This window comes from Bombina bombina, chromosome 3 (assembly GCF_027579735.1).
Source record: "Bombina bombina isolate aBomBom1 chromosome 3, aBomBom1.pri, whole genome shotgun sequence".
Classification (NCBI taxonomy): Eukaryota; Metazoa; Chordata; class Amphibia; order Anura; family Bombinatoridae; genus Bombina; species Bombina bombina.
In genome coordinates, this window is record NC_069501.1 from 464,423,545 (window position 1) to 464,442,544 (window position 19,000).

The window sequence follows — 19,000 nt, forward strand, 5'->3', positions numbered from 1 at the left end:
GGCAGCATACGGAAGTGAAAAACAACGTAACCCGTCAAAAGGTGCACCGTGCCAGTCACAAAAAGGGATCGCAATCTGGAAAGATTGTGTCATTAAAAGTAGGCCGTTATGTTCCGTAAAGGCCGTGAGCCTAAGTATAGCTACACATTTGCAGATAGAACTATATAACAAACATGATTAAAAGTCCCCCCTGTTCAATAACCCCCTCAGAAGATATTAACCAATGATTCCTTATTAAGATAAAAGGAGTCCCACTGGGACCCTACCTTGTTTCATTAACATTACATTCACACATTGAAAATAAAATGAAACAATCTTACCGGAATCTGCGCCGTGGAACAGGAACACGGCCCTTTAAGTGCGACAGATAGTCAACGCTGATTACCAAGGAGTTGTTACTATGAGTCGGGATGGGTTCGCAGGAAAACTCTCCCTGCATCTCTAACTTTCATCCAAGCTCTCACTGAGAGGCCGACAGGATTACTTAAAATTCCAGTCCCATTGCGAAGAGTAATACCCTCCATGAGAGACTCTCTCAAACTTATGACACTTCTCTGCCAACCTCCTGTGACGAAAGGCAAAGAATGACTGGGGGATGAGGGAAGTGGGGGAGGTATTTAAGCCTTTGGCTGGGGTGTCTTTGTCTCCTCCTGGTTAGCCAGGTTCTGCATTTCCCAAAAGTAATGAATGCAGCTGTGGACTCTTCCCTTTGAAGAAGAAAATTCTGTTCTTGCTGTTACTTACTTCTCCCTTCTCATTTCTGATGAGTGTGTTGAATTCCTTCCCCTCCAAGCACAGAAAGTCCTCACCAGGCAGCAGGATCCCACACTTGGTGGCAATAGCACGAGCAGTATTTATATTGTCGCCAGTCACCATACGCACGGTGATCCCAGCACGTTGGCACTTTAGGATAGCGTCAGGCACCTTTAAAAGAGGAAAAAAACAAACACATTTTCAACTATGTGTGGAAGGTCTGGGGGATAAAAAGTATATAAAAGTGGAGGAAATTAAGGAAAATAACAATGAGAGAAGTAGAAAAGGGGTAATGTGAAATTTGGGTTGAACAAAAACTATATAAAGGAAAACAAACTAGTATTACCTCTGGTCTGACTGGATCTTCAATTCCCACCACATTGATACAAGTGAGGTCGGACAGGATTTCGCCCTCGTTGTCCCAATCAGGCTCAGTTCCTGCAGGAAAGTCACGATACGCCAGGCAGATTGTGCGCAGTCCATCACATGCCATGGGCTCAATCACCTTCTTTACCATTTCATCCCGATCCTTTGCCTTGAAGGGACATACCTCCCCACTCTGGTCCAGGAGCCGTGTGCATCTTTATTATATAGGAGAGATGTGTTTGTTTTTATTTATAAAAAAAACATCCGCATAAGTGGAGACTGAATGGAGATTAGCCCCTAAAGCACAGTAAAATCTAGCTAAATACACAAAAAAACTATAAAGGAAAAGCTTCATTGCAGGCTTTTCCATTGGGGTTTTCCCAGGAATTTTAACAGACCTTCCCAGAAGCAAAAGATATTTAGCTGAAAGAAAAACTAGATATATTCAATATCGATGATGAATGCATTAAGAGTAATTTTTAGAATGACATCTTTTTAATGTCTAAACACTTCATTGTCATCCCAAAAAAAGCTAATTCTTACCATACTTTAAAAAAAAAAAAAAGTCCAGGTTATAGTAATTAAAAATGTGATCTGAGCTATATTTGACCTTTTTTAAGACAAAAAATAGAGTGAATTGAAAGTTTAACACAAACAAAAAGATAAGATTTATATTTTCTTAAAAGCTAAACATAATCAAGGTTACCTGAGCAGTATCACATTTGATTTTGACTCTCTGCAATCTCCTCCATTTCATTATATTTTTATGTATACTGGTTCTGTGTTATCATATTTGACTTTATATATAAACTGTATATGGAATTCATAACTTTTCTTCATTAGAAAAAAAGTGAACATCTAGTCTACTATGTGGAGATGAATGTTTGTACTGCTAAATCTTCATTGTTTGCAATCTTGTGCATAAACCTTAATAAAAAATAAATTTAAACCCCCCCCCATCAAATTAGAATGTTATTAATCAGCAAATCGTATCTGTTTCCACAGCTTTGTTTTTCCCCCTAATGTGAAATGTAATTTGATGGATTTTTAACTTTTTTGTTGTTAAAAAGTTGCCGGAGAAAGGTTTTCTGATGGTTTTTGAAAACCTCTTTCAAATTGCCCCCATGCAAGGTTTAAGGGGTGTGATTGAATTACAAATGCAATCGAAAAATGAGTTAGAAGAGGGTTATCAAGAGGTATTCCAATGGATTGAAAAGGCTTTAAATTTAAAAAAAACCCTGTGAAAAACCATGTGAAACATTTTGCACAGGAATTCTAATAGACTGTAACGGGGCACATTTTGGATCTCGTGTTTACAAGCCTAGAAAATTCCCTATTACTTCCTGCATTGATCCCCGTCCTTACTTGCGTAGGATGATTTCAGAGGCCCCCTTGCTGAACATGCGAAATCCTCCTGAAGGGTCAGCTAGGACTGTGCTCATTGACTTGCGCACAGAGTTGAAGGTGTAAACCTTGTAGAGTTTCTCCTCAGGGATTTCATTCCGTACCGCTTGGTAATCCTGCTTTAGGTCTAACACAAAGCCGAGCAGGGCACATTCTGTTTTGTTACCCACCTGTCTGGGGAGACCACCCTCCTTTTCTGGAGGCTGAAAAAAAAAATAAGAGTATAAAAAGGCCATATATAAGACACATATACACTTTAAAATTAGGAGGGAGGTAAGATAAGGAGCGTGTCTGCAGCTTTATATGGTGGCAGTTTTGTAACACTGTTATCAACTTGCAAGAGAACTAGAGGGTAGCACTATTTCCTGTCAACACCTACCTAGGTATCTCCTCAGCAAAGAATAACATGAGAACGAAGCAAATTTGATAATAGAATTGGAAACGTTTTTAAAATGTTATTCTGACTCACAAAAGAAAAATGTTGGGTTTCATGTCCCTTTAAAAGGTATCTGCTATTGCTATGACAACTGCCTGGAAAATAGACAAATCTTTCATATGCATGATATAAAATATTATTAAACATTTGTGGGGTGAAAAAAAATAAAAAGTTGTGGCAAAAAAAAATAAAAAAAAATCCTGTAAACTAGGTTTTAAAAATGCTACAAATGAAATAGCTGGTTTGAGCAATTTGCAGAATATTGATTTTTTTTTAACCCGCTTATACAATGAGTGAGTGTCTGTGCTAGCTGGAACACTTGGTGTATAATACAGCCATGTGATTGTGCATAGAAGCCAACGGGTATCATTTCATTTCTGCACTGTTACATTATTTTGTTTTGTGTTTTTTCAGGCTGCAGATTACTTAAGGGCAGGTCTTTTTTTGTGGGGGTAGTACTCACCGGTACTACCACCTCTGCCATCTCATAACAGGTAATATTATTTGTAATCGTCATGTAAATAAATTTGCCCCATTGCTTTTCTCAAAGTTCCTGAGCACAATGGGCTCGATTTATGAAGCTAGGGCAGACAGGGCGTACATATGCACCCCTGTCCCCCCCCAGCATTGCACAACAGCCCTATTTTGCGCTCTTGTGCAACACCGCCATGATTGGCTGAGCGCAGGCAGGAGCTGTCAATCTCCCCGGTCGGACGAGACCAGGGAGATTGAAATTCTCCACCTAAGAGTTGGAGAACAGGGCAGGGACTGACTGCAGGTTCCCTTGTGCAAAAAAAAGCATTGCTTAAAAGGGACATTAAACTCAAAACATTTCTTTCATGATTCAGCATACAATTTTCCAATTTACTTCTATTATCTATTTTTCTTTGTTTTCTGATTATCCTTTGTTGAAAAGCAGGAAGGTACGTTCAGGTGTGTGCACGTGTGTTCAGCACTATACAGCAGCAGTTTTGCAACAATGTAATACATTAGCAAGAGCACTAGATGGCAGCACTATTTCCGCTCATTTAGTTCTCCAAACGTGCACGCTACCTATCTAGATATCTCTTCAACAAAGAACAACATGAGAACGATACAAATTTGATAATAGAAGTCAATAGGAAACATTTTTATCATTGTATTCTCTATCTGACTCATGAAAGAAAGAAAGAAAAAATTACATAAAGTGATATTTTTTTGTTTGCCAGATAGATATATATATATATATATATATATATATAAAAAAAATAAAAAAAAAAAAATATATATATATATATATATATATATATATATATATATATATATATATATAAAATATATATATCTATATATATATATATAAAATATATATATAAAACAATTAGCCTGTGGCCCAGCACTCCAACCAAGGTGGTGTGTAGTAGAACTGGGTGCAATCCTCAAAGAATAACTATGTAGATCCGTGTCAAGAAGGGTACTCTCAGGATTTGTAAATTCAAATACAATGACTTTATTCGTACATCAACAAAGAATGGTCGACGTTTCGGCTCCTATCCGAGCCTTCATCAGGATATATTAAATCTGAAAACAAAAACATAAAACAAAACAAATATAATAGACATTATCAGTTAAATTATTCATCCATACCACTCAGAGGGCGAATGTCTGGGTGGTATGGATGAATAATTTAACTGATAATATTTTTAAATTATGGATATAAAGGTTGGTGATGGGTAGTTCTGTTGTTTGTCCTCACGTAAATGTCTATTATATTTGTTTTGTTTTATGTGTTTGTTTTCAGATTTAATATGTCCTGATGAAGGCTTGGATAGGAGCCAAAACGTTGACCATTCTTTGTTGATGTACGAATAAAATCATTGTATTTGAATTTACAAATCCTGAGAGTGCCCTTCTTGACACGGATCTATATCTATCTATCTATCTATCTATCTATCTATCTATCTATCTATCTATATATATATATATATATATATATATATATATATATATATATATATATATATTTGTGTGTATATATTTTTTTCAGGATTTTTTTTGTATTTAACTTATCTAGATAAGACTATCACTATCAGAAGTTCAAAAAAGATCTCTTTAATTATCAAATTGACTTTGTTCAAGAGCACACTTAGGTAGGTTGAGGTGCATGCAGATATCTTGAGCACCATATGGCAGCAGTTGTTATAGTCTGACAGAAACCTTTGTAAAAGAGCTAAGTGCAAACAAACAAAAAAACAGAATTTATGTTTACCTGATAAATTACTTTCTCCAACGGTGTGTCCGGTCCACGGCGTCATCCTTACTTGTGGGATATTCTCTTCCCCAACAGGAAATGGCAAAGAGCCCAGCAAAGCTGGTCACATGATCCCTCCTAGGCTCCGCCTACCCCAGTCATTCGACCGACGTAAAGGAGGAATATTTGCATAGGAGAAACCATATGATACCGTGGTGACTGTAGTTAAAGAAAATAAATTATCAGACCTGATTAAAAAACCAGGGCGGGCCGTGGGCCCGACACACCGTTGGAGAAAGTAATTTATCAGGTAAACATAAATTCTGTTTTCTCCAACATAGGTGTGTCCGGTCCACGGCGTCATCCTTACTTGTGGGAACCAATACCAAAGCTTTAGGACACGGATGAAGGGAGGGAGCAAATCAGGTCACCTAAATGGAAGGCACCACGGCTTGCAAAACCTTTCTCCCAAAAATAGCCTCAGAAGAAGCAAAAGTATCAAACTTGTAAAATTTGGTAAAAGTGTGCAGTGAAGACCAAGTCGCTGCCCTACATATCTGATCAACAGAAGCCTCGTTCTTGAAGGCCCATGTGGAAGCCACAGCCCTAGTGGAATGAGCTGTGATTCTTTCAGGAGGCTGCCGTCCGGCAGTCTCATAAGCCAATCTGATGATGCTTTTAATCCAAAAAGAGAGAGAGGTAGAAGTTGCTTTTTGACCTCTCCTTTTACCAGAATAAACAACAAACAAGGAAGATGTTTGTCTAAAATCCTTTGTAGCATCTAAATAGAATTTTAGAGCGCGAACAACATCCAAATTGTGTAACAAACGTTCCTTCTTTGAAACTGGATTCGGACACAAAGAAGGCACGACAATCTCCTGGTTAATGTTTTTGTTAGAAACAACTTTCGGAAGAAAACCAGGTTTAGTACGTAAAACCACCTTATCTGCATGGAACACCAGATAAGGAGGAGAACACTGCAGAGCAGATAACTCTGAAACTCTTCTAGCAGAAGAAATTGCAACCAAAAACAAAACTTTCCAAGATAATAACTTAATATCAACGGAATGTAAGGGTTCAAACGGAACCCCCTGAAGAACTGAAAGAACTAAGTTGAGACTCCAAGGAGGAGTCAAAGGTTTGTAAACAGGCTTGATTCTAACCAGAGCCTGAACAAAGGCTTGAACATCTGGCACAGCTGCCAGCTTTTTGTGAAGTAACACAGACAAGGCAGAAATCTGTCCCTTCAAGGAACTTGCAGATAATCCTTTCTCCAATCCTTCTTGAAGAAAGGATAGAATCTTAGGAATTTTTACCTTGTCCCAAGGGAATCCTTTAGATTCACACCAACAGATATATTTATTCCATATTTTGTGGTAAATTTTTCTAGTTACAGGCTTTCTGGCCTGAACAAGAGTATCAATAACAGAATCTGAGAACCCTCGTTTTGATAAGATCAAGCGTTCAATCTCCAAGCAGTCAGTTGGAGAGAGACCAGATTCGGATGTTCGAACGGACCTTGAACAAGAAGGTCTCGTCTCAAAGGTAGCTTCCATGGTGGAGCCGATGACATATTCACCAGATCTGCATACCAAGTCCTGCGTGGCCACGCAGGAGCTATCAAGATCACCGATGCCCGCTCCTGATTGATCCTGGCTACCAGCCTGGGGATGAGAGGAAACGGCGGGAATACATAAGCTAGTTTGAAGGTCCAAGGTGCTACTAGTGCATCTACTAGAGTCGCCTTGGGATCCCTGGATCTGGACCCGTAGCAAGGAACCTTGAAGTTCTGACGAGAGGCCATCAGATCCATGTCTGGAATGCCCCACAGTTGAGTAATTTGGGCAAAGATTTCCGGATGGAGTTCCCACTCCCCCGGATGTAATGTCTGACGACTCAGAAAATCCGCTTCCCAATTTTCCACTCCTGGGATGTGGATTGCAGACAGGTGGCAGGAGTGAGTCTCCGCCCATTGAATGATTTTGGTCACTTCTTCCATCGCCAGGGAACTCCTTGTTCCCCCCTGATGGTTGATGTACGCAACAGTCGTCATGTTGTCTGATTGAAACCGTATGAACTTGGCCTTTGCTAGCTGAGGCCAAGCCTTGAGAGCATTGAATATCGCTCTTAGTTCCAGAATGTTTATCGGGAGAAAAGATTCTTCCCGAGACCATAGACCCTGAGCTTTCAGGGGTCCCCAGACCGCGCCCCAGCCCATCAGACTGGCGTCGGTCGTGACAATGACCCACTCTGGCCTGCGGAAGTTCATCCCTTGTGACAGGTTGTCCAGGGACAGCCACCACCGGAGTGAATCTCTGGTCCTCTGATTTACTCGTATCGTCGGAGACAAGTCTGTATAGTCCCCATTCCACTGACTGAGCATGCACAGTTGTAATGGTCTTAGATGAATGCGCGCAAAAGGAACTATGTCCATTGCCGCTACCATCAAACCTATTACTTCCATGCACTGCGCTATGGAAGGAAGAGGAACGGAATGAAGTATTTGACAAGAGTTTAGAAGTTTTGTTTTTCTGGCCTCTGTCAGAAAAATCCTCATTTCTAAGGAGTCTATTATTGTTCCCAAGAAGGGAACCCTTGTTGACGGAGATAGAGAACTCTTTTCTACGTTCACTTTCCATCCGTGAGATCTGAGAAAGGCCAGGACTATGTCCGTGTGAGCCTTTGCTTGAGGAAGGGACGACGCTTGAATCAGAATGTCGTCCAAGTAAGGTACTACTGCAATGCCCCTTGGTCTTAGCACCGCTAGAAGGGACCCTAGTACCTTTGTGAAAATCCTTGGAGCAGTGGCTAATCCGAAAGGAAGTGCCACGAACTGGTAATGCTTGTCCAGGAATGCGAACCTTAGGAACCGATGATGTTCCTTGTGGATAGGAATATGTAGATACGCATCCTTTAAATCCACCGTGGTCATGAATTGACCTTCCTGGATGGAAGGAAGAATTGTTCGAATGGTTTCCATTTTGAACGATGGAACCTTGAGAAACTTGTTTAGGATCTTGAGATCTAAGATTGGTCTGAACGTTCCCTCTTTTTTGGGAACTACGAACAGATTGGAGTAGAACCCCATCCCTTGTTCTCCTAATGGAACAGGATGAATCACTCCCATTTTTAACAGGTCTTCTACACAATGTAAGAATGCCTGTTTTTTTATGTGGTCTGAAGACAATTGAGACCTGTGGAACCTCCCCCTTGGGGGAAGCCCCTTGAATTCCAGAAGATAACCTTGGGAGACTATTTCTAGTGCCCAAGGATCCAGAACATCTCTTGCCCAAGCCTGAGCGAAGAGAGAGAGTCTGCCCCCCACCAGATCCGGTCCCGGATCGGGGGCCAACATTTCATGCTGTCTTGGTAGCAGATGCAGGTTTCTTGGCCTGCTTTCCCTTGTTCCAGCCTTGCATTGGTCTCCAGGCTGGCTTGGCTTGAGAAGTATTACCCTCTTGCTTAGAGGACGTAGTACTTGGGGCTGGTCCGTTTCTACGAAAGGGACGAAAATTAGGTTTATTTTTGGCCTTGAAAGACCTATCCTGAGGAAGGGCGTGGCCCTTACCCCCAGTGATATCAGAGATAATCTCTTTCAAGTCAGGGCCAAACAGCGTTTTCCCCTTGAAAGGAATGTTAAGCAATTTGTTCTTGGAAGACGCATCCGCTGACCAAGATTTCAACCAAAGCGCTCTGCGCGCCACAATAGCAAACCCAGAATTTTTCGCCGCTAACCTAGCCAATTGCAAAGTGGCGTCTAGGGTGAAAGAATTAGCCAATTTGAGAGCACGGATTCTGTCCATAATCTCCTCATAAGGAGGAGAATCACTAGTGATCGCCTTTTCTAGCTCATCGAACCAGAAGCACGCGGCTGTAGTGACAGGGACAATGCATGAAATTGGTTGTAGAAGGTAACCTTGCTGAACAAACATCTTTTTAAGCAAACCTTCTAATTTTTTTATCCATAGGATCTTTGAAAGCACAACTATCTTCTATGGGTATAGTGGTGCGTTTGTTTAAAGTAGAAACCGCCCCCTCGACCTTGGGGACTGTCTGCCATAAGTCCTTTCTGGGGTCGACCATAGGAAACAATTTTTTAAATATGGGGGGAGGGACGAAAGGTATACCGGGCCTTTCCCATTCTTTATTTACAATGTCCGCCACCCGCTTGGGTATAGGAAAAGCTTCTGGGGGCCCCGGGACCTCTAGGAACTTGTCCATTTTACATAGTTTCTCTGGGATGATCAAATTCTCACAATCATCCAGAGTGGATAACACCTCCTTAAGCAGAGCGCGGAGATGTTCCAACTTAAATTTAAATGTAATCACATCAGGTTCAGCTTGTTGAGAAATTTTCCCTGAATCTGAAATTTCTCCCTCAGACAAAACCTCCCTGGCCCCCTCAGACTGGTGTAGGGGCCCTTCAGAAACAATATCATCAGCGTCCTCATGCTCTTCAGTATTATCTAAAACAGAGCAGTCGCGCTTGCGCTGATAAGTGGGCATTTTGGCTAAAATGTTTTTGATAGAATTATCCATTACAGCCGTTAATTGTTGCATAGTAAGGAGTATTGGCGCGCTAGATGTACTAGGGGCCTCCTGAATGGGCAAGACTGGTGTAGACGAAGGAGGGGATGATGCAGTACCATGCTTACTCCCCTCACTTGAGGAATCATCTTGGGCATCATTTTCTCTAAATTTTGTGTCACATAAATCACATCTATTTAAATGAGAAGGAACCTTGGCTTCCCCACATTCAGAACACAGTCTATCTGGTAGTTCAGACATGTTAAACAGGCATAAACTTGATAACAAAGTACAAAAAACGTTTTAAAATAAAACCGTTACTGTCACTTTAAATTTTAAACTGAACACACTTTATTACTGCAATTGCGAAAAAGTATGAAGGAATTGTTCAAAATTCACCAAAATTTCACCACAGTGTCTTAAAGCCTTAAAAGTATTGCACACCAAATTTGGAAGCTTTAACCCTTAAAATAACGGAACCGGAGCCGTTTTTATCTTTAACCCCTTTACAGTCCCTGGTATCTGCTTTGCTGAGACCCAACCAAGCCCAAAGGGGAATACGATACCAAATGACGCCTTCAGAAAGTCTTTTCTATGTATCAGAGCTCCTCACACATGCGACTGCATGTCATGCTTCTCAAAAACAAGTGCGCAATACCGGCGCGAAAATGAGACTCTGCCTATGATTAGGGAAAGCCCCTAGAGAAAAAGGTGTCCAAAACAGTGCCTGCCGATATTATTTTACAAAATACCCAGATTAAAATGATTCCTCAAGGCTAAATATGTTTATATATGAATCGATTTAGCCCAGAAAATGTCTACAGTCTTAAAAAGCCCTTGTGAAGCCCTTATTTACTGTCTGTAACAAAAATGGCTTACCGGATCCCATAGGGAAAATGACAGCTTCCAGCATTACATCGTCTTGTTAGAATGTGTCATACCTCAAGCAGCAAAATTCTGCTCACTGTTCCCTCAACTGAAGTTAATTCCTCTCAACAGTCCTGTGTGGAACAGCCATCGATTTTAGTAACGGTTGCTAAAATCATTTTCCTCTTACAAACAGAAATCTTCATCTCTTTTCTGTTTCAGAGTAAATAGTACATACCAGCACTATTTTAAAATAACAAACTCTTGATTGAATAATAAAAAACATAATTTATGCTTACCTGATAAATTCCTTTCTTCTGTTGTGTGATCAGTCCACGGGTCATCATTACTTCTGGGATATTATCTGCTCCCCTACAGGAAGTGCAAGAGGATTCACCCAGCAGAGTTGCTATATAGCTCCTCCCCTCTACGTCACCTCCAGTCATTCGACCAAAGACCAACGAGAAAGGAGAAGCCAAGGGTGTAGTGGTGACTGGATTATAATTTAAAAAATATTTACCTGCCTTAAAAAACAGGGCGGGCCGTGGACTGATCACACAACAGAAGAAAGGAATTTATCAGGTAAGCATAAATTATGTTTTCTTCTGTTATGTGTGATCAGTCCACGGGTCATCATTACTTCTGGGATACCAATACCAAAGCAAAAGTACACGGATGACGGGAGGGATAGGCAGGCTCATTATACAGAAGGAACCACTGCCTGAAGAACCTTTCTCCCAAAAATAGCCTCCGAAGAAGCAAAAGTGTCAAATTTGTAAAATTTGGAAAAAGTATGAAGCGAAGACCAAGTTGCAGCCTTGCAAATCTGTTCAACAGAGGCCTCATTCTTAAAGGCCCAAGTGGAAGCCACAGCTCTAGTAGAATGAGCTGTAATTCTTTCAGGAGGCTGCTGTCCAGCAGTCTCATAGGCTAAACGAATTATGCTACGAAGCCAGAAGGAGAGAGAGGTAGCCGAAGCCTTATGACCTCTCCTCTGACCAGAGTACACGACAAACAGGGAAGACGTTTGTCGAAAATCCTTAGTTGCCTGCAAGTAGAACTTGAGGGCACGAACTACATCCAGATTGTGTAGAAGACGTTCCTTCTTTGAAGAAGGATTTGGACACAAGGATGGAACAACAATCTCTTGATTGATATTCCTGTTAGTGACTACCTTAGGTAAGAACCCAGGTTTAGTACGCAGAACTACCTTGTCTGAGTGAAAGATCAGATAAGGAGAATCACAATGTAAGGCTGATAATTCAGAGACTCTTCGAGCCGAGGAAATAGCCATTAAAAATAGAACTTTCCAAGATAACAATTTTATATCAATGGAATGAAGGGGTTCGAACGGAACGCCCTGTAAAACGTTAAGAACTAAGTTTAAACTCCATGGCGGAGCAACAGTTTTAAACACAGGCTTGATCCTAGCTAAAGCCTGACAAAATGCCTGGACGTCTGGATTTTCTGACAGACGCTTGTGTAACAAGATGGACAGAGCTGAGATCTGTCCCTTTAATGAGCTAGCCGATAAACCCTTTTCTAAACCTTCTTGTAGAAAGGACAATATCCTAGGAATCCTAACCTTACTCCAGGAGTAATCTTTGGATTCACACCAGTATAGGTATTTACGCCATATTTTATGGTAAATCTTTCTGGTAACAGGCTTCCTAGCCTGTATCAGGGTATCAATAACCGACTCAGAAAAACCACGTTTTGATAAAATCAAGCGTTCAATTTCCAAGCAGTCAGCTTCAGAGAAGTTAGATTTTGATGTTTGAATGGACCCTGAATCAGAAGGTCCTGTCTTAGAGGTAGAGACCAAGGCGGACAGGATGACATGTCCACTAGATCTGCATACCAAGTCCTGCGTGGCCATGCAGGTGCTATTAGAATCACTGATGCTCTCTCCTGTTTGATTTTGGCAATCAATCGAGGAAGCAGCGGGAAGGGTGGAAACACATAAGCCATCCTGAAGTTCCAAGGTGCTGTCAAAGCATCTATCAGAACCGCTCCCGGATCCCTGGATCTGGATCCGTAGCGAGGAAGTTTGGCGTTCTGGCGAGACGCCATGAGATCTATATCTGGTTTGCCCCAACGTCGAAGTATTTGGGCAAAGACCTCCGGATGAAGTTCCCACTCCCCCGGATGAAACGTCTGGCGACTCAAGAAATCCGCCTCCCAGTTCTCCACTCCCGGGATGTGGATTGCTGACAGGTGGCAAGAGTGAGACTCTGCCCAGCGAAATATCTTTGATACTTCCATCATTGCTAGGGAGCTTCTTGTCCCTCCCTGATGGTTGATGTAAGCTACAGTCGTGATGTTGTCCGACTGAAACCTGATGAACCCCCGAGTTTTTAACTGGGGCCAAGCTAGAAGGGCATTGAGAACTGCTCTCAATTCCAGAATGTTTATTGGCAGGAGACTTTCCTCCTGACTCCATTGTCCCTGAGCCTTCAGAGAATTCCAGACAGCGCCCCAACCTAGTAGGCTGGCGTCTGTTGTTACAATTGTCCAGTCCGGCCTGCTGAATGGCATCCCCCTGGACAGATGTGGCCGAGAAAGCCACCATAGAAGAGAGTTTCTGGTCTCTTGATCCAGATTCAGAGTGGGGGACAAATCTGAGTAATCCCCATTCCACTGACTCAGCATGCACAATTGCAGCGGTCTGAGATGTAGGCGTGCAAAGGGTACTATGTCCATTGCTGCTACCATTAAGCCGATCACCTCCATGCATTGAGCTACTGACGGGAGTTGAATGGAATGAAGGACACGGCATGCATTTAGAAGCTTTGTTAATCTGTCTTCTGTCAGATAAATCTTCATTTCTACAGAATCTATAAGAGTCCCCAAGAATTGAACTCTTGTGAGAGGAAAGAGAGAACTCTTCTTTTCGTTCACTTTCCATCCATGCGACCTTAGAAATGCCAGAACTAACTCTGTATGAGACTTGGCAGTTTGAAAGCTTGAAGCTTGTATCAGAATGTCGTCTAGGTACGGAGCTACCGAAATTCCTCGCGGTCTTAGTACCGCCAGAAGGGCACCCAGAACCTTTGTGAAGATTCTTGGAGCCGTAGCCAATCCGAATGGAAGGGCTACAAACTGGTAATGCCTGTTTAAGAAGGCAAACCTTAGATACCGGTAATGATCTTTGTGAATCGGTATGTGAAGGTAAGCATCCTTTAAATCCACTGTGGTCATGTACTGACCCTTTTGGATCATGGGTAAGGTTGTCCGAATAGTTTCCATTTTGAACGATGGAACTCTTAGGAATTTGTTTAGGATCTTTAAATCCAAGATTGGCCTGAAAGTTCCCTCTTTTTTGGGAACCACAAACAGGTTTGAGTAAAACCCTTGTCCTTGTTCCGACCGCGGAACCGGATGGATCACTCCCATTAATAATAGGTCTTGTACACAGCGTAGAAACGCGTCTTTCTTTATTTGGTTTGTTGACAACCTTGACAGATGAAATCTCCCTCTTGGGGGAGAGAATTTGAAGTCTAGAAGGTATCCCTGAGATATGATCTCTAGCGCCCAGGGATCCTGGACATCTCTTGCCCAAGCCTGGGCGAAGAGAGAGAGTCTGCCCCCCACTAGATCCGGTCCCGGATCGGGGGCCCTCGGTTCATGCTGTCTTAGGGGCAGCAGCAGGTTTCCTGGCCTGCTTGCCCTTATTCCAGGACTGGTTAGGTTTCCAGCCTTGTCTGTAACGAGCAACAGCTCCTTCCTGTTTTGGTGCAGTGGAAGTTGATGCTGTTCCTGCTTTGAAATTCCGAAAGGGACGAAAAATAGACTGTCTAGCCTTAGCTTTGGCTTTGTCTTGAGGTAGAGCGTGGCCCTTACCCCCTGTAATGTCAGCAATAATTTCTTTCAAACCGGGCCCAAATAAAGTTTGCCCCTTGAAAGGTATATTAAGTAATTTGGACTTAGAAGTTACATCAGCCGACCAGGATTTTAGCCACAGCGCCCTACGTGCCTGAATGGCGAATCCTGAATTCTTAGCCGTAAGTTTGGTTAAATGTACTACGGCCTCCGAAATGAATGAATTAGCTAGTTTAAGGACTCTAAGCCTGTCCGTAATGTCGTCCAGCGTAGCTGAACTAAGGTTCTCTTCCAGAGACTCAATCCAAAATGCTGCCGCAGCCGTAATCGGCGCGATGCATGCAAGGGGTTGCAATATAAAACCTTGTTGAACAAACATTTTCTTAAGGTAACCCTCTAATTTTTTATCCATAGGATCTGAAAAAGCACAGCTATCCTCCACCGGGATAGTGGTGCGCTTAGCTAAAGTAGAAACTGCTCCCTCCACCTTAGGGACCGTTTGCCATAAGTCCCGTGTGGTGGCGTCTATTGGAAACATCTTTCTAAATATTGGAGGGGGTGAGAACGGCACACCGGGTCTATCCCACTCCTTAGTAACAATTTCAGTTAATCTCTTAGGTATAGGAAAAACGTCAGTACTCGCCGGTACCGCAAAGTATTTATCCAACCTACACATTTTCTCTGGTATTGCAACAGTGTTACAATCGTTAAGAGCCGCTAAGACCTCCCCTAGTAATACACGGAGGTTTTCCAATTTAAATTTAAAATTTGAAATATCTGAATCCAATCTGCTTGGATCAGAACCGTCACCTACAGAATGAAGCTCTCCGTCCTCATGCTCTGCAAGCTGTGACGCAGTATCAGACATGGCCCTAGAATTATCAGCGCACTCTGTTCTCACCCCAGAGTGATCACGCTTGCCTCTTAGTTCTGGTAATTTAGCCAAAACTTCAGTCATAACAGTAGCCATATCTTGTAATGTTATCTGTAATGGCTGCCCAGATGTACTAGGCGCCATAATATCACGCACCTCCCGGGCGGGAGATGCAGGTACTGACACGTGAGGCGAGTTAGTCGGCATAACTCTCCCCTCGCTGTTTGGTGAAATTTGTTCAATTTGTACAGATTGGCTTTTATTTAAAGTAGCATCAATACAGTTAGTACATAAATTTCTATTGGGCTCCACCTTGGCATTGGAACAAATGACACAGGTATCTTCCTCTGAATCAGACATGTTTAACACACTAGCAATAAACATGCAACTCGGTTACAATCTTATTTAACAAAAACGTACTGTGCCTCAAGAAGCACTAAACGATTAAATGACAGTTGAAATAATGAACTGAAAAACAGTTATAGCATCACACTTTAAAAACAACACAACTTTTTAGCAAAGGTTTGTTCCCATTAGTAAAATAACACTAATTTAAACATAAAAATTACAGAGCAACGTTTTAAATCACAGTCACTATATAAGTCTCACAGCTCTGCTGAGAGAATCTACCTCCCTTCAAAGAAGTTTGAAGACCTCTGAGTTCTGTTAGAGATGAACCGGATCATGCAGAAAATACAAGAGTAACTGACTGGAAATTTTTGATGCGTAGCAAAGAGCGCCAAAAACGGCCCCTCCCTCTCACACACAGCAGTGAGAGAGAAACGAAACTGTCATAATTAAAACAAGCAAACTGCCAAGTGGAAAAATAATGCCCAAATATTTATTCACTCAGTACCTCATTAATGCAAACGATTCTACATTCCAGCAAAAACGTTTAACATGAAAAACACCTATTAAAAGGTTTAATGTACTTTTACAGAGTAATTCCGGTGAAATACCATCCCCAGAATACTAAAGTGTAGAGTATACATACATGTTCATTATAACGGTATGGCAGGATCTTTTCATCAATTCCATTCAGAAAATAAAAACTGCTACATACCTCAATGCAGATTCAACTGCCCGCTGTCCCCTGATCTGAAGTTTTTTACCTCCCTCAGATGGCCGAGAAACAGCAATATGATCTTAACTACTCCGGTTAAAATCATAAGAAAAACTCTGGTAGATTCTTCTTCAAACTCTGCCAGAGAGGTAATAACACGCTCCGGTGCTATTGTAAAATAACAAACTTTTGATTGAAGTTCTAAAAACTAAGTATAATCACCATAGTCCTCTCACACCTCCTATCTAGTCTTTGGGTGCAAGAGAATGACTGGAGGTGACGTAGAGGGGAGGAGCTATATAGCAACTCTGCTGGGTGAATCCTCTTGCACTTCCTGTAGGGGAGCAGATAATATCCCAGAAGTAATGATGACCCGTGGACTGATCACACATAACAGAAGAAACTACAGTTAAACACTAAAAAACTCTAAGCCATCTCCGTGGAGATGTTGCCTGTACAACGGCAAAGAGAATGACTGGGGTAGGCGGAGCCTAGGAGGGATCATGTGACCAGCTTTGCTGGGCTCTTTGCCATTTCCTGTTGGGGAAGAGAATATCCCACAAGTAAGGATGACGCCGTGGACCGGACACACCTATGTTGGAGAAAAGGCAGCGGAACACTTTCTGATGCAACTGCTCCTACTGCGCATTGTGCAGGAGTTCGCAACTCTTATATGTGTGCAAGTCTGTAAGTGATGCAGGGGGCAGGGAAATTATTAATAACTTTGCCAGAAAAAAATCTAGTGGAGAAAGGGATAAACATAAGGATGCGTTTATTGATGTTTATGACTATTGTAACAAGTTTTATATAATCATTTTATTTTACTACTTAGTTATTATTTTAAATAAAGTTATTTTATGTATATATATATATATATATATATATACACACACATATATATATGTATGTGTGTGTATGTATATATATATATATATATATATATATATATATATATAGTATAACAGTTAGCCCGTGGCCCAGCACTTGAACCTAGGTGGTGTGTAGTAGACCTGGGTGCAATCCTCAGAGAGTAACTATGTAGACCCGTATCAAGAAGGGCACTCTCAGGATTTGTAAGTTCAAATGAAAAAGCTTTATTCGTACATCAACAAAGAATGATCGACGTTTCAGCCCTTATTCGGGCCTTCATCAGGACATATTAAATCTGCAAACGGCTGTATAGCCAAACTCCCAAAGAGGAAAAAAGACGTGTGTATATATATATATATATATATATATATATATATATTTATATATTAAGGGAACACATAACCAATCAGTAATAAAATAGTGATTATGCTGATACAAAAGAGAAAGAAGAAATGAGAGGGGAGGGGAAAAGAAAATGAAAGTAGATCTAAAAAGAGGGAAATATGTTGCCCCTTTTCCTGTACGACACTATATTAACATGTCTAGAAACAGGCCATTTGCTTTTTGCGAGTCCATAACTTAGGTGCAATGTTCGTCTCCCTTACCAAGATCTTGGATGTATACGCAGAGTTGACAGAGATTCCATTAATCATCATTTCCAGAAGTTTGGAATTTATAGTTTCAGGATCAGGAATCTGTCTATGGTGTGTGCCACCTATATATGCTTGTACCACTGTCATACGGTTCATGGTTAACGTGCCAGTTTTGTCTGAGCAGATGGCAGTGGCATTGCCCATTGTCTCACAGGCATCCAAGTGACGTACAAGGTTATTATCCTTCATCATTTTCTGAAGAAGACGAGATATTAGTTACGTAGTGAAACCAGACAGTGTAACAATCATATGCATGTTTAGGCAGAACAAGTTGTATTCCTACTAAATATAACAACTCTCTCTTACACAAGGGGTGTATTTGGACCTAGGTAAACCAAGCCTGTGACTATGGCATCAGGATGGGAGGGAGGGGCACATTTTGAGAGATTGTTCTTTGGCATGATACCAACTCACTTCTATGTTATCCAGATGTTTTAAATTCTTACAAAACAATTAACCCCTGGTTGTCTAGTGGGGGTGCATGATCCTCCATGTGTCCCCGGCATATGGTTATGAGAAATATATAAGCTATATTTGAGCTAACTGTTTTTGTGTGTGGGAGTTCCATATTTGTGCATTAAGCAGGAAAAAATGAATATAACTGACAACTATGCACTTATTATTCGAATAAGATATATCACGCTGGCCTAATCATCTTATTCTCACCTTGACAGAGTACGCCAGTGATATGGTGACCGCAAGAGGCAGCCCTTCAGGGACAGCCACCACTAGCACAGTGACACCAATGATGAAGAACTTGACAAAGTACTGGATGTAGATAGGGGTGCATTCTGCCAGCCAGGGGCGCCCCAGCACACCAAAGTTATAAATAACAAAGTACAGCACCAGAATGATCACGGTGACAGCAGACATAATAAGACCTGAAAAAATCCAGGAGAAGTTTCAAAATACATTACTGTGTTCCACAATATTACATTCTAGTAATTACAGATATTTGCTTCACCTCCTGCTGAGGCTACGAGAAAACTGAAGTTGTTTTAAACCACATTCTGAGAACAGGATTATGAAAGCTTGTACTCCCCTAAGAGGGACATGAAACCCAATTTCTTTCTCTCATAAATCAGACAGAGCATGCACTTGTAAATAACTTTCCAATTAATTTATATTGACTTGT

General features: G+C 41.4%; 1 protein-coding gene across 10 annotated transcripts in view; it reads right to left on the reverse strand.

Moving 5' to 3' along the window:
- The window catches only part of ATP2B4 (ATPase plasma membrane Ca2+ transporting 4), a 279,350-nt gene that overhangs the window by 53,410 nt on the left and 206,940 nt on the right, over nt 1-19,000 (reverse strand). For all 10 annotated transcript variants that reach the window (XM_053706722.1, XM_053706716.1, XM_053706723.1 and 7 more), the window contains 5 exons: nt 18,532-18,746; nt 17,818-18,060; nt 2,485-2,726; nt 1,100-1,334; nt 745-924 (listed from right to left, as the gene is read on the reverse strand). In XM_053706722.1, the coding sequence (XP_053562697.1) occupies nt 745-924; nt 1,100-1,334; nt 2,485-2,726; nt 17,818-18,060; nt 18,532-18,746 (1,115 nt within the window). The remainder of the gene's footprint in view (nt 1-744; nt 925-1,099; nt 1,335-2,484; nt 2,727-17,817; nt 18,061-18,531; nt 18,747-19,000) is intronic.